Genomic DNA, 13,226 nt, shown 5'->3' with positions numbered 1-13,226 from the left:
GGGATTCAACCCAGGTTTTCTGGTTCCACATTGAGTTCAGGACGATCTTACCAGGGTGGGATCAGGTGGCCAATGATGAGGCATGCCACATTACGTGGGCCTCCTCATACAAATATATTATGACCTGCAAGGAGTCTGGCGCATAGGGGCACCTGACCAGGAACAGTTCTTTAGATGTCCCATATTCTTCTTGTAGACGGTGAAACAGAGTCTCCGATTTGTCCTTATGCATAAAAATGTTTTCAGCGGAGACGCCACCGTGGTGGAAGGCGACTGGCATGCCAACACCGGCCCTGGCCAGAGAAGAGCAGATTCTGGCCTTGTCGGCTGCAACTCACATCAGAGAAAGCGAGGACTTCCGGATCACAGTTGACTCGGACGGGACACAGTGAGGGGCCGAGACATGTTCCTCCGTATCCCGTGAGGCCTCAGTTATCCACCCCATAGTTGCACCACAAACAGCCGATGAAGTTGCCTAACTGACCGTCAGTAGCACCCTGGCTGCTGTAGGAAGTCCAGGAACTACAGTACGGAAAACCCCCTTATGGAGATGCCCTCTGCTGTCCCGGTCCGCTGCCCACGCCACACTAAAAACTGGTGTGTCTAACGACTCCAAATCCGAACAACTATCAACCTGAACCCCTTATGAGAAAAAAACAGGACACAATGCCCCGCAGCACATGCTACATACACATGACTGCCTTTACATGTGCCCATCCTTGATTTAGCGTGATCTTTTTGGACATCGAGGCACAATGCCTGTAGACTCATGCTATCAGAGATCTCTGTTACTTTTCTTGGCAGTTAGATGTTACTCTGCTGCCCTGGGAACGGGAACTGGGTAATTTGTTTGTTGTTACCATTGAGCCAAATATCCTACATTAGGACCACTTTGTGCGTAGTCTGCCCTTTAAGCCACGCTCCCGAAGGCTAAAGCCTGACCCTTCCCACTCTCACCGCCACATTTCGATTGCAAGTCCTGAATGGCTACGTTTTGGTTTCTAACCTGAACATCAGTGGAATGGGCACCACAAAAAAGCACCACGCGAGTCACCAATATGTGAAGTGGAGAGGGGCCCACATCTTGTTCTTGCAAGAGACACATGTCGCCAAAGGCAAAGACCTCTCAGTTTCATGAGAGGTGAAGGGGCAAATGCTATAGCACTACATACTCGGGCTATGTCAGTGGGACACCTCTATGGATTCAACCACACGTGCCCTTCCAGAACACTGCGGTCGAGACTGATTCGAAGGGGTGATACATGTTTGTTGAGGGGAAACTAGATGGCAGGCTCATGCTGCTGGGCAGCATTTATGTACCAAATGTGGCACAGCAGCAGTTTTGTGCCCACATATCGTCACTCCTGACCAGAGTGTCTCATCTACCCAGGATTGTCAGAGGGGATTTAACTGTGTGTTGGATTCTAAACTGGATAGGTCATACCTCCCCCGCCCCACTCAGCCACAGCATGCCCAGCAGCATCTATCACAAAGGGTCACTCACTGGTCATTGGTCAACAGCTGGCATGCACTATATCCACCTGCCAGAGAGTACTCCAACTATTTGCCACCCCATGACCTGCATGTGCACCTAGGCTTTATCCTCTGCCACCACACTACACAGATGAAAGTCACAGATGTAGAGTACTTGGGGAAGACCCTGTCGGATCTCAACACGCTTCACCTACACCTCACCTGGGGAGAGCCCCTTCGGCCAGTACCAACCTGGCATCTACAACCCACAATGTTAGAGGACTCTGTGTTTCGGGACTCTACCCAAGATACCCTGACAAACTACATAGCCGAAAACAGCGGGACTGCTACCACACGCATAAGGAAATATGAGGCCCTAAAACCTGTTGAGCACAGGCATAGTATTCATGCTGTTGTGGGTTGGCAGGGTATGCTCAGACGTGACTCCCTTGCTCACTTTGCCACTGGATTCAAGCAAGCCTGGCTGAAGACGGCTGAAATGCCAGAAACCGGTCCTAGGAAGCTTGTTTCTGGTCCAGGGAAGGCATGGCTTGGCAGTTTGGGCTGGACTGTACCCATGAGGCACAGGGTTAGACTGATTTGCATATGGCCATGTCTGAACTGGGGTGGCAGAGTGGGCTAAAGAACGGTGATGGATAAAACCCAGATCTCTTGACTGGGTGTGAGTGTTTGATTGGTTCTGATGCTCCGTCCATCACCACCCCCTTTTATACCGCTTTGTTCGCCATAAGTTGGCAGGGTATGCTCAGACGTGAGTCCCTTGCTCACTTTGCCACTGGATTCAAGCAAGCCTGGCTGAAGACGGCTGAAATGCCAGAAACCGGTCCTAGGAAGCTTGTTTCTGGTCCAGGGAAGGCATGGCTTGGCAGTTCGGGCTGGACTGTACCCATGAGTCACAGGGTTAGACTGATTTGCATATGGCCATGTCTGAACTGGGGTGGCAGAGTAGGCTAAAGAACGGTGATGGATAAAACCCAGATCTGTTGAGTGGGTGTGAGTGTTTGATTGGTTCTGATGCTCCGTCCACCACCCCCCCTTTTATACCGCTTTGTTCGCCATAAGTTGGCAGGGTATGCTCAGACGTGAGTCCCTTGCTCACTTTGCCACTGGATTCAAGCAAGCCTGGCTGAAGACGGCTGAAATGCCAGAAACCGGTCCTAGGAAGCTTGTTTCTGGTCCAGGGAAGGCATGGCTTGGCAGTTCGGGCTGGACTGTACCCATGAGGCACAGGGTTAGACTGATTTGCATATGGCCATGTCTGAACTGGGGTGGCAGAGTGGGCTAAAGAACGGTGATGGATAAAACCCAGATCTGTTGACTGGGTGTGAGTGTTTGATTGGTTCTGATGCTCCGTCCATCACCACCCCCTTTTATACCTCTTTGTTCGCCATAAGTTGGCAGGGTATGCTCAGACGTGAGTCCCTTGCTCACTTTGCCACTGGATTCAAGCAAGCCTGGCTGAAGACGGCTGAAATGCCAGAAACCGGTCCTAGGAAGCTTGTTTCTGGTCCAGGGAAGGCATGGCTTGGCAGTTCGGGCTGGACTGTGCCCATGAGGCACAGGGTTAGACTGATTTGCATATGGCCATGTCTGAACTGGGGTGGCAGAGTGGGCTAAAGAACGGTGATGGATAAAACCCAGATCTCTTGACTGGGTGTGAGTGTTTGATTGGTTCTGATGCTCCGTCCATCACCACCCCCTTTTATACCGCGTTGTGGGTGCGCAAGGCACCCTCAGCCGGGACCTGGCTCAGGTGGAGGCCTTTCTCAGAGACTTGGAAAAGACTGCACAGGAAGATGCCTCGGCCCGGGACGAACTGGCTGCGCAGAGAGATCATCATACCTGCTTACTGGAGTCACTCCGCTGCATAGATTACAGGACGTACCAGGCTAAAACACATGTAGAAGGAGACAAGCCGGGCTTCCTCTTGGCATGGGTATTGAAGTGCAAGAGAGACAACACACATGTGACCGCCATTCGGGACTCCCCAACACTCACTGTCACGACTCAGGATGCAACCCATGGAGCATTTTGCTCGTACTACCGTGTGCTATGTAATCTGAGGTCCAAGAAACGACAGCTCCAGATTTGAGAGTTTCCCTGTGGTGTCACACTTCCAGACGTGACGTCGGAACAGAGGAAGGCCCTGAATGTTTCCCTTACTGAGCAAGAGATTCGAGGGATCATCCACAACTCCCCCACGTGTAAAACCCTGGGCCTCGCTGGCCTGCCCATCCAGTTTTATAAGATCTATGAAACTGCACTGGTCCCAAAACTATTTGGAGTTCTACACAGCTGCCCTTGGTACTTGTAGCCTGCCCCCTACTCAATAGGATGCCCTCCTGGTCTCGCTCTTGAAACCAGGACGTACCCACTTGAGGTAGACTCATACAGACCATTGTCCATGCTGGGCAGCGATCTGAAGATCCTAGGGCAAGGTTATAGCACTGATTACTAGATTACTAGAACACATGCCAACCCTGGTCCATCCGGACTAAAATGGGTTAATACCAGTGAGATCTACGGCCCTCAACATCCGAAGTTTGCATAGAGTATAGGAGGATGCCCCAAAGCGCTGGCCCCATGCTGCCTGCTTGGTTTTAGACCTAAAAAGGCATATGATAACTTAGATTAGGACTACATGTTTGCAGTGCCGGATGCAGTGGGCATAAGGGGCAGATTCCAGAGCAATGGTCAAACTACTATCCAAAAGCCCCACAGCGAGAGTGAAGATAGGGAGAGGAATATCTGCCGCTTACCAGTTGGTAGAGGCATGCTTCAGGGATACCCACTCTCCCCCTGCTCTTTGCCTTAGCAGTGGAGCCACTGGTGCAGCAGCTCCACCAGGCCAGCCGACAATGGGGCTTACCCCTCAGAGGCACGGTACACACGGTATCCCTGTACTCTGATGACGTCCTAGTCTATATTAAGGATATCTACAATGGTATAGATGACATCATGCTAATACTAGACGTCTTCAGGTCTGCCTAGGGTTGGGAGTCATCTGGGCAAAGGCATGCCGATTTCCCCTGAACCCAGACTGCACCTCACAGTATACCATGGTAGACGCCCATGCTATCCATTGGGAAGCTCGCACTTTTCTATATTTGGGCTTCAATTTGTACCATTTGCCCCAGGACTCGATTGATGGAAACCTCAAGAATGTAGTCTCCTCCCTCCGTCCCCAGATCACCTTTTGGTGCTCTCTCCCCCTCACAGTGCAGGGCTGAGTGTCTCTGTCCAAAATGGTGATGCTCCTGAGACTCCTGTATTACTTCACTAACCTGCTGGTGGACATTCCCCGAAGCACATTCAGGTCACAGAATGCAATGCTTGGTCGCATCATATGGAATACATAGAGGCTCAGAGTGGCCCTGGTCAAATTGCAGCTCCTGTGGGAACGAGGGGTTGGGCTCTCTGGTGTTTGAGCATTACTGTCTGGTGGCACAGTTTCAGTGACCCACATGCTGGCTGGCAGGGTGCCACTTGGCAAAGATAGGCCTGAGTCCTGAGGAGGGGGCCCTTAGACCGCATCGGATTGGGAAGTCTGGTATTGGCCGGTGGGCCGCTGCCTAAGGGTCACCAGTGGGCCGGTTTTTGTCAACCGGCCCACAGAGCCTTATTTTTTTTCCCACCACGCCACTGTAATGGAGGCCAGCATCATGAGCAGGGAGGCTCAGAGGGGGTAGCTTTCTGCAGTGTTGCTAGGCCACTATTGTTCTGTCTCTGCAGACTTATCTTGGCCTCCTGTGGGGCCGGCGCAGACACCCAGAAGCAATGTCCCACTCCCCTGCCATGGGCCATCATCACCTCTGCTCCCCTGGAGCAGCAGCTCTGTGCTTTTCTTCACCCCTCCCCTGCCAGGTCATCACCCTGAGGCTACAGTTGGCGTCAGTGAATGGCCTTGCTGCCTTGCTGAGGGCCTGTTGTTGGATCCTCGGCTCGTGTCTTTTAGACTTAGGTGGGTGTATGTTTTGCATAAACCTCACTGTGAAGCACCTTTCCCAGAGACGTAAATTGAGATAATATAATGTTAGGGTCAGAGCTGCCCAATGTGGAACTATGGAAATAGGTTTGAGGCCCAGCCTCACCTCAACATCCTGTAATTCTGTGCAAATGACTTAATTGCCCAAGCCCTAAAATAAAAATGAATTTGATCTTCTGTAATGTTACACCGTACACATATAATTGCTGGCCTTTGGCCGAGTTTACGCTATATCAAACTACAATAAAAACATAACCTCAGTTTTCTCATGATTTGAGAATCTGCAAAGGCTGGAACTTAATAATGAGAGAGGATTCTTAATTCAATAATAAAAAAGTCTGTTTCTTCTTAACATGGCTCTTCTTCCTTTGTTTAGTTTTAACTATCATGAAAGAAGTTTTAGACCACTTTTTAAACTACTTTCAAATTACATTTACTGTTTAAACTTTAAAGTACATATTGATCAAGGGAGAAAATTCCAGCTTTAGGTGATTTCCTTTATTTTCGTACTGGCAAGGGCATTAAAATACTGGTAATGCTGGTAAAACAAACAGCCAGGTGGCAAACATAGCCATATCTGGAGTTGTGGCTTTTGGGCCACTTTTTCACATCACCCTCCCAGCCAAAATGTAGGGCTTCCAGTTTTCACCAATGTTTCTGGCTCTATGAGCTTTAAAATACGTAATTTATCAAACGTTTCTCTAAAAATTAGCCCAATGAGACTAGCCAAATGCTGTTTTGTGAACGGGCGTGATCTGGGAATGTGGGCCACTTTTTTGAGGTACGTGTTATTTTTTTATTATTATATTTTTTAAACCAACGCACCCGCCTGCTGCCCCCCCCCCCCCCCCCTGTGAGCCATGCTGGCCGTCCCTGAGAATACCCCTACAAGTGGGATCCTACATTTACTCCCAGCCGGCCTTCAGCCTAATTTCCCCCGCCTCGTCATTAGCCCCCTCTATCACACAGACACAAGTCACCTGTGGCGTCGCTGTGCTACACTTTTTGCAACGTTGTATTTTCCCCGATGCTGCGGCTGTGCAGCAGGCAATGTACCACCACCACCACACACTCCATGACATTTACGTTTTCTTCAAGGTTCATGGTTTGGTTTAGTATTTTTTTCCCATTAAAATCTGTATGCCATGATAATATCTACGAATGTTTGTATGCACGGAGTCATGCTAGAACCTACCCAGGGCGGGCTTTAGCGCTGGTGTTGCCCGGTGCGTCAATCACTTTTCGCATCCCCCAAGCCGTATGATTGCCTCCTCGGATTCTCTCACTACCACTGGGCAAAAGTGCCTCTCATCTCTCTAGTCATAAAATATTGCTAAATACAGCACCCCTCCTGAGGATAGTGCCCCCTCCACAGGTCAGCACCCAGTACGGCCGCACTGGTGCCAACAAACTTTCAAAGGTTAAAAGATGACAACGTGGAAGGCTAATTATAAATATTAAAAAATTCTCCGCTACTTCCGTTAACGTAACCCTTGGAGAGACATGTTTTGAGCCTTCCGGTGGCCCTTCTCCAAGGCTCACAGGGTTAGCATGAAGTATTGTATTGTACTGTAATTGCATTTACATAGCGCCTACTACCCTTGACTAGGCGTCAAATCGCTTTTTCAGCGAGTAGCGCACTACTCCAGACCCATAAAGGATTAGTGTTGAATTAGTATAGTGAAATATGAAAGTAATTTGAGCGGTGGATAGGTTAGTTTTTTGGATTGAGAAGGATAGTGGGGGGATAGAAGAGGGAAAAAGTTTGCATTTATATAACACTTGCTACTCTTGATGTGGTGTTGAAGCGCTTTTTCGGAGAGTAACACGCTACTCTGGACACCATAAAGAATCAGTGGTGAATTAGTATAGTGAACTAGGAAAGTAATTTGTAGGAGTAGCCTCAATGAGTTAAACTAACAAACTCCACCTGCTTTGTAAATCTGTCCCAAAGTATTGGATAACTCTTATTACACAGTGAAATCCAAAATATTCCTACAGGTGAGTAACATTTTGACCATCTTGGTAGTGTGCGCCACTTCAGTCATGCTTGTGACCTGACCTCTCAAGAGGCTGTGCTTTTACCTTGGCTGTTTGTTCAGTACTAATCAATTCATCTCCCCTTTTTTCAAGTTAAACATGTCGCCGGCGTCTCTTGCACGCACGTATGAAGAGGACTTTAAACAAGATATGGCAGGCCTTCAGGTATGTTGGACACATGTTGCGAAGAAGCGTGCTGTGAATTGGTAAGGGTTTATGCTGAAAATATTTATTTTTATTCTTTTGCAGTTTTATATAGCGCGAACTCGACCCAAAGGTATCAAAGCACTTTACACGAGCACCAGTTGCGTTACAGACTGACACATTCATTCTTTTTTAGGCCCGGGGAGATGAAGTTATTTGCCCAGAATCACAGGATGTTTGAGTCTCCCAGATTTGAACCTCACCTTCAAAGTCGGCCGCTCTAGCCGTTAAGCCATAGCCATTGGCGATTTCTTTTAAGGACAGAAGATAAAAGTGAAAGGTGGATTTATTGTAAAATCGCTTTCTAACCAGCTTCCTTGATCACTAGGGAGCATCGAATAGATGAGTAAGGCAAGAAAGCCGTTCCTGCTCCAAGTTTATTTAACCCACGGCTGGGGATTTTCCTACTAAAAGTAATGATGGAAGCATTGAAATGATGAATAGCCTAAGGGAAGAATATGCTAAACATCTAAGGATTGGGCCTCTGGAAGTTTAAGACTGGTCACCTTTCAGTAGCTTTTTGCCGTATTTGGGTGTCAAACTGGTATCAAACGCCTTGCAGGAAGCTGCCCTCTCATGCCGGCTCGGCGGCAACACTGCGGATATAAACTTAAAGAAGGGAGAATACGTTTGTAAATGAAGCAACAGTGCCATCTGCAGGGTATATCGAAATTAACGTCGCATTTAAGTACGGTTTTTAATGCGATGTTAAATGGAACAATACAAAAAGAAAGAGGAGGGGCCCGAAGTTAATTACCCCGAGATTAAACCTGAAGTAAGTAGTGGTTCCGAAATTGAACCCTTCCGACTACTGCGATGATCCTCAATCAGGATATGTTTTTGAACGATTACACGTATTTTTATGCGTTGACGTCACTCTGCTTTAATATTTATCAAATTTGCTTTCAAGATACTTCAAAGTTGTGATTGATGCCTGTGGCGTGTCGTCCGTCCTCCCCCGTCCCAACAAATGAACAAGCATTTGCAATGCAATAGGTCTCACATTTGCTAGAGTTTAAGCTATTGGCATTGTAAATGAAAATGCCTTTTATTTATGTGTTTTGATAATTAACACATAAATAAAAGGCATTGTCATTAACAATGCCAATAGCTCTAACTCTTGTAAATGGTAGACCTATTGCATTTCAAATAAGCGGCCACCATTGTCCCGAGCTGCTTGGAAAGTGAAAGCTCGCTTGGTGCTCTCAATGGTGCAGGAAAGCATGTCGTGCCTGCAGTAGGAAAAGTTCATTAAAGAAAATAGTGCTTACAGACTAAAGAAGACATACTGTGTAACAACAGAAGTAAAAGGGCCAGTCCTCATGGGAGGTTACAAATGAAGACAAGGCGGTACTAAGAAGGGACTAACAAGACAACAAATCAGAAGCCAGCATCTGCAAAGGACAGTGACACAAGCCGATGAAAAATGTGGTTTCTACTGGGTAGGAATGGCATTTTGTGATTCCCTATCTGTCTTTGTACATAGAGAAAGGCAAGTTAGGATTTTCTTAACGGACCAAAATTGCACTTTGGTCCTTTAGGAAATGGCAAGTCCTTTCGTACATCTGACTCTTACTGTTCATGGGGGTGTGTTAGTATTAGCATGTCCCTCCCTAAACCCTTCCTTACATATCTCTAAATACCTCCCATTTGGGAGTAAGTATCCCCCATTTTTCAGCCACTCTCCCTTGTCCCTCCTGCATTTTCACCTGAAATGTATATCTCCCTGTGGGAAGATCTGGTCACAGAAAAAATAGGAGAGGCGGAGGTCTCCACGCATAGGTTTGGGAAGAGGATTTTTTAGTACGTGAGTATTATTACTGAAGTACTACTGTATGTAGTACAAATGGCAATTTGTGAATAGGCCCAATATGTTCTCATGATGAATCTGTGCCTAGTTAATCTCTCTTGCAGTTATAGCAGTAAAAAGTTTAGACTTTTATTGAGTTAAGAATTCCGCCAGTAAGGTCCACATTAATGATTGGATTTAACAGGTTTTTGGAAAACACTTATATGGCCCTACTCCAGGATTCTTGAGTTACTCCCCAAACCAGTAAATGACTGAAAATAGGTAAGATCAAAGAAATTAAATCTCGAAATTATTTTGTATAATTCATTACAGAAGCCCAAGAGTCTGCTTTCCCTACCTTAGGTTGTTAATGACCTCTGTTAATGACTGTGCTCATTCCTTCATGAAAAATTGGCAGAGTAACTACAACACACGCATGACCTAGAAACGAAAAAATAATCCGAACTAGAATCTATATAATGTTATTAGGAAGAAGGGAATACATTAAATTGGGTTAGCCCAACTGTAGGAGTCTAGAACATTCTACTCTTTAATAATACGGATTACAAAATTCTGATCGAGTTTGCCGGAAAAAGGTTTGGGTGATGTCCATATACGAATATTAAAATCCCCTGTCCACATCTGACATATATCGAAATCTAATGACCACTCCCCTAATAGTGAGTTGTAAAATTCCCCTCAACTATAGCTTGGGGCCTTCAAATTCACTGTCTGAAGCTTCTCCTGCTAGATATGATATGTGTCAAGTTCTGAACCTGTTGCAGAGAATAATTAACAATAACCTTCGCAGCTACTTCGCGTACAAACGATAGATATTCAGGTAACCATGTAATTCAGTCTTTTATGCCCATCAAGGAATTCTGGTGTCATCGTAAACCATGAGGCCGAAGGCTGAATGTTTTATAAATTACACCATAACCCAGAGATGACAATATAGTATCATATTACACATTACCTATTATGTGTTTTTAGATTACATGTTTATTTCGGGGTAGTTAGCTTGAAAAAGCAGTATTTTTGAAATTGCAGCTAACTGGGCACTGATTGGAATTAGAATATTCAGGTATAAATATTGAGGTTAAGTTGTTAATAAAACAGTGGAGAATGATGAAGGCCAGGGGATTTATGTGACTCTGCGGCTGTAGTGTTTGCCACATAATTATGGTATTACTGCATTTGCAACATAATCTGCAAAATTTCTAATTTTCACAACAAGGGTTGTTTCTAGCTAAAGTGAAAGAAAATAATACTGCCAGATAATGTGCTGCATAATTTAGAAGACCTTGTTGCATAATGTAGTCCTCATAATCCTAAAGCCCAACAATGATTAAGCTCTGCCTCTTGAAGATGCATTAAATCCATGCTAACTTGGTTTACTAAGTAGAAGAGAAAGCCCTTTTGTTTATGTGCCCCGCATGTTACATGGACATAGCGAGAGGGGATATCAGTAGCCATAAAAAGAGTTGTTTTCCATCCTCCGCATACCACACTTTGCAAGAGGTGCATTTAACTTTTTAAAACTTGCTTAAACAAAGCTTTTTTTGATATACTTCTGATCTTTCTAGGCACTAAAGATAGCAGATATTTTTTTGGTCGAGCCTGGGCAGCACACGCGCTGCTCTGTGAGGCATGCTGTATTCGAGTATGGACTTAAAGCCCCACCCACTCTCTGGCTATATTTTTCATTGGCTTGTGTCATTGCCCTTTGTAAATGCTGACTTCTGATTCGTTAATAGGCTTGTTAGTCCCTCCTTAGTACCGCCATGTCTTCATTTGTAACCTCCCATGAGGACTGGCCCTTTTACTTCTGTTGTTAGACCGTATGTCTTCTTTAGTCTGTAAGCACTATTTTCTTTAATGAGTTTCTCTAACTACAGGCACAACATTCTTTCCTGCAACATTGAGCGGGCCATGCGTGCTTTCACTTTCCAAGCAGCCCGGTACAATGGTGGACGCTTCTTTGAAGTGAAATAGGTCTCGCATTTACAGGAGTTTGAGCTATTGCCATCGAAAATGACAATGACTTTTATTCATGCTACTTATCAAAACAAGTAAATAAAAGGCATTGTCATTTACAATGCCAATAGCTTAAACTTTTGCAAATATGAGACCTATTGCATTGCAAATGCTTATATTACCCAGCTTGATGGCACTAAGCTCGCATTATTCGGAAGGCTGAGTCTGCTTTACAAGCATTCAAACGTATGACCTACAGAACACAGCAGATGTCTGATTGGAGGATTCACTTGCGGATCCATCTGCGCAGTTTGATGCATTGCCTCCTTTCAACCGTTATAGCTTTAGCATAGAAACAATGTACAGAAAGTAAAACAATAATACGTCAGTTTTTTATCTCACATGTAATGTACATTTGAATTCCAGTGCTTCCGTTAACGCTAACCCCGTAATATCCAAACAGAATGAAATTGTATTGAAAAAAATGGCAAGGGAGGAAAAGGGTATTTACCTATAAAGAGTATAATTTTGACACATTCTCTGATTACACTAGATTAAACCAAGGACCCTAGTTTAAGTTTTTGACACGTGAAAAAAATGGTGTATGAAAAAACATGCTCTACCATTAGTTCAAAGAATTTGACGAAGATTAAATTGCTTGTCTTTGACTAAGATAGCAGTTTTTTTTTCTCCAAAAACTAAGTTTGCATAATATTTGTATACATTACACACGTACAGATTTAGGAACTGTTGCAGAAGTCCTCTATGCATTAAAATGCCATACAATTAGATATTTTACACAATGTATATTCACACTTACCTGAATGTGTATTAGTATAACCCATGTCTGAATCAGCCCAATTTGTAGTTGATGGCACTTAAATAGGAGTATACTAAAGCTGCTGAGCAAGCTGTGCATTGTTAAAAGCCCTTGATCTCCTGTCTCTTTCATGCTTGAAAACGAGGAGTTCGAGGCGATAGAAGTTTATCAAGGGAGAAGAGGTGATGTAGTGGCCTTCAGACATTGATACTACTGTTGGTAAAAAAATACAGTCTGGAAAATCACTTTTAGAATTGCTTAGACAATTGGCTTATCAAAGCATAATTCTGTGAGGGAGCCTAGGCAACCTTATACCTGAAAGAGGTGGGGGTTCATGTGAATTAGGAAAAGTATTCCCCTATTACCTGGACTCTGGTAGCATACCTAGGGGCAGTCTTGAGTACTAAACAGGACAAAGTGTTCCTTAGAGAGAATTTTCATTCAGTTTTTGATAAATTAAAGACTTATAACAGTGCCAGTGAAAACATTAAAGTACCTAATTAGCTTTTCTGATATCCAGTGCCAGCCTGTTTCTGAGAACTTTGCAGCAACACCTAGAGGTGTATGACAACAAAGCCAGCAGAGGAAAGGATTTGGACCTAGTTCTGATCAAAGCAATGTACACACAAAAAGACAGAATCTAGAAATTGTTTTTAGATGTGTCCCTGAACGTAAAAATACATACACTGTGGTAGGGTGGTCAGATTTGAAGCTGTCCCTACCTTCAGTGTGTTAACACGCAAAGCTGCTTGTCTTGCCCTAAATTGATAGTGTAAAACAAATATTTTCAGATTCAGAAACACTGCAATGTTGATGTCAGGAACTCTCTCATAGGCACAATTTTGAGGACTCTTTGTGAAAGGATATGATCTCTTGAAATGGCCATGGTATATTAATATGCCTAACTCACATTTCTT

At 44.9% G+C, this 13,226-nt stretch overlaps 1 protein-coding gene across 1 annotated transcript in view; it reads left to right on the top strand.

The window, feature by feature from the left end:
• CARS2 (cysteinyl-tRNA synthetase 2, mitochondrial) overlaps positions 1 to 13,226 on the top strand; it is a 442,315-nt gene that overhangs the window by 123,778 nt on the left and 305,311 nt on the right. Inside the window, exon 4 of the mRNA XM_085622177.1 lies at positions 7,613 to 7,684. Within this exon, the coding sequence (XP_085478303.1) occupies positions 7,613 to 7,684 (72 nt within the window). The remainder of the gene's footprint in view (positions 1 to 7,612; positions 7,685 to 13,226) is intronic.

Source organism: Triturus cristatus, chromosome 8, assembly GCF_964204655.1.
Source record: "Triturus cristatus chromosome 8, aTriCri1.1, whole genome shotgun sequence".
NCBI lineage: Eukaryota > Metazoa > Chordata > Amphibia > Caudata > Salamandridae > Triturus > Triturus cristatus.
Note: the sequence above shows the minus strand (reverse complement) of the source record. Positions and strands in the feature narration are given on the sequence as shown.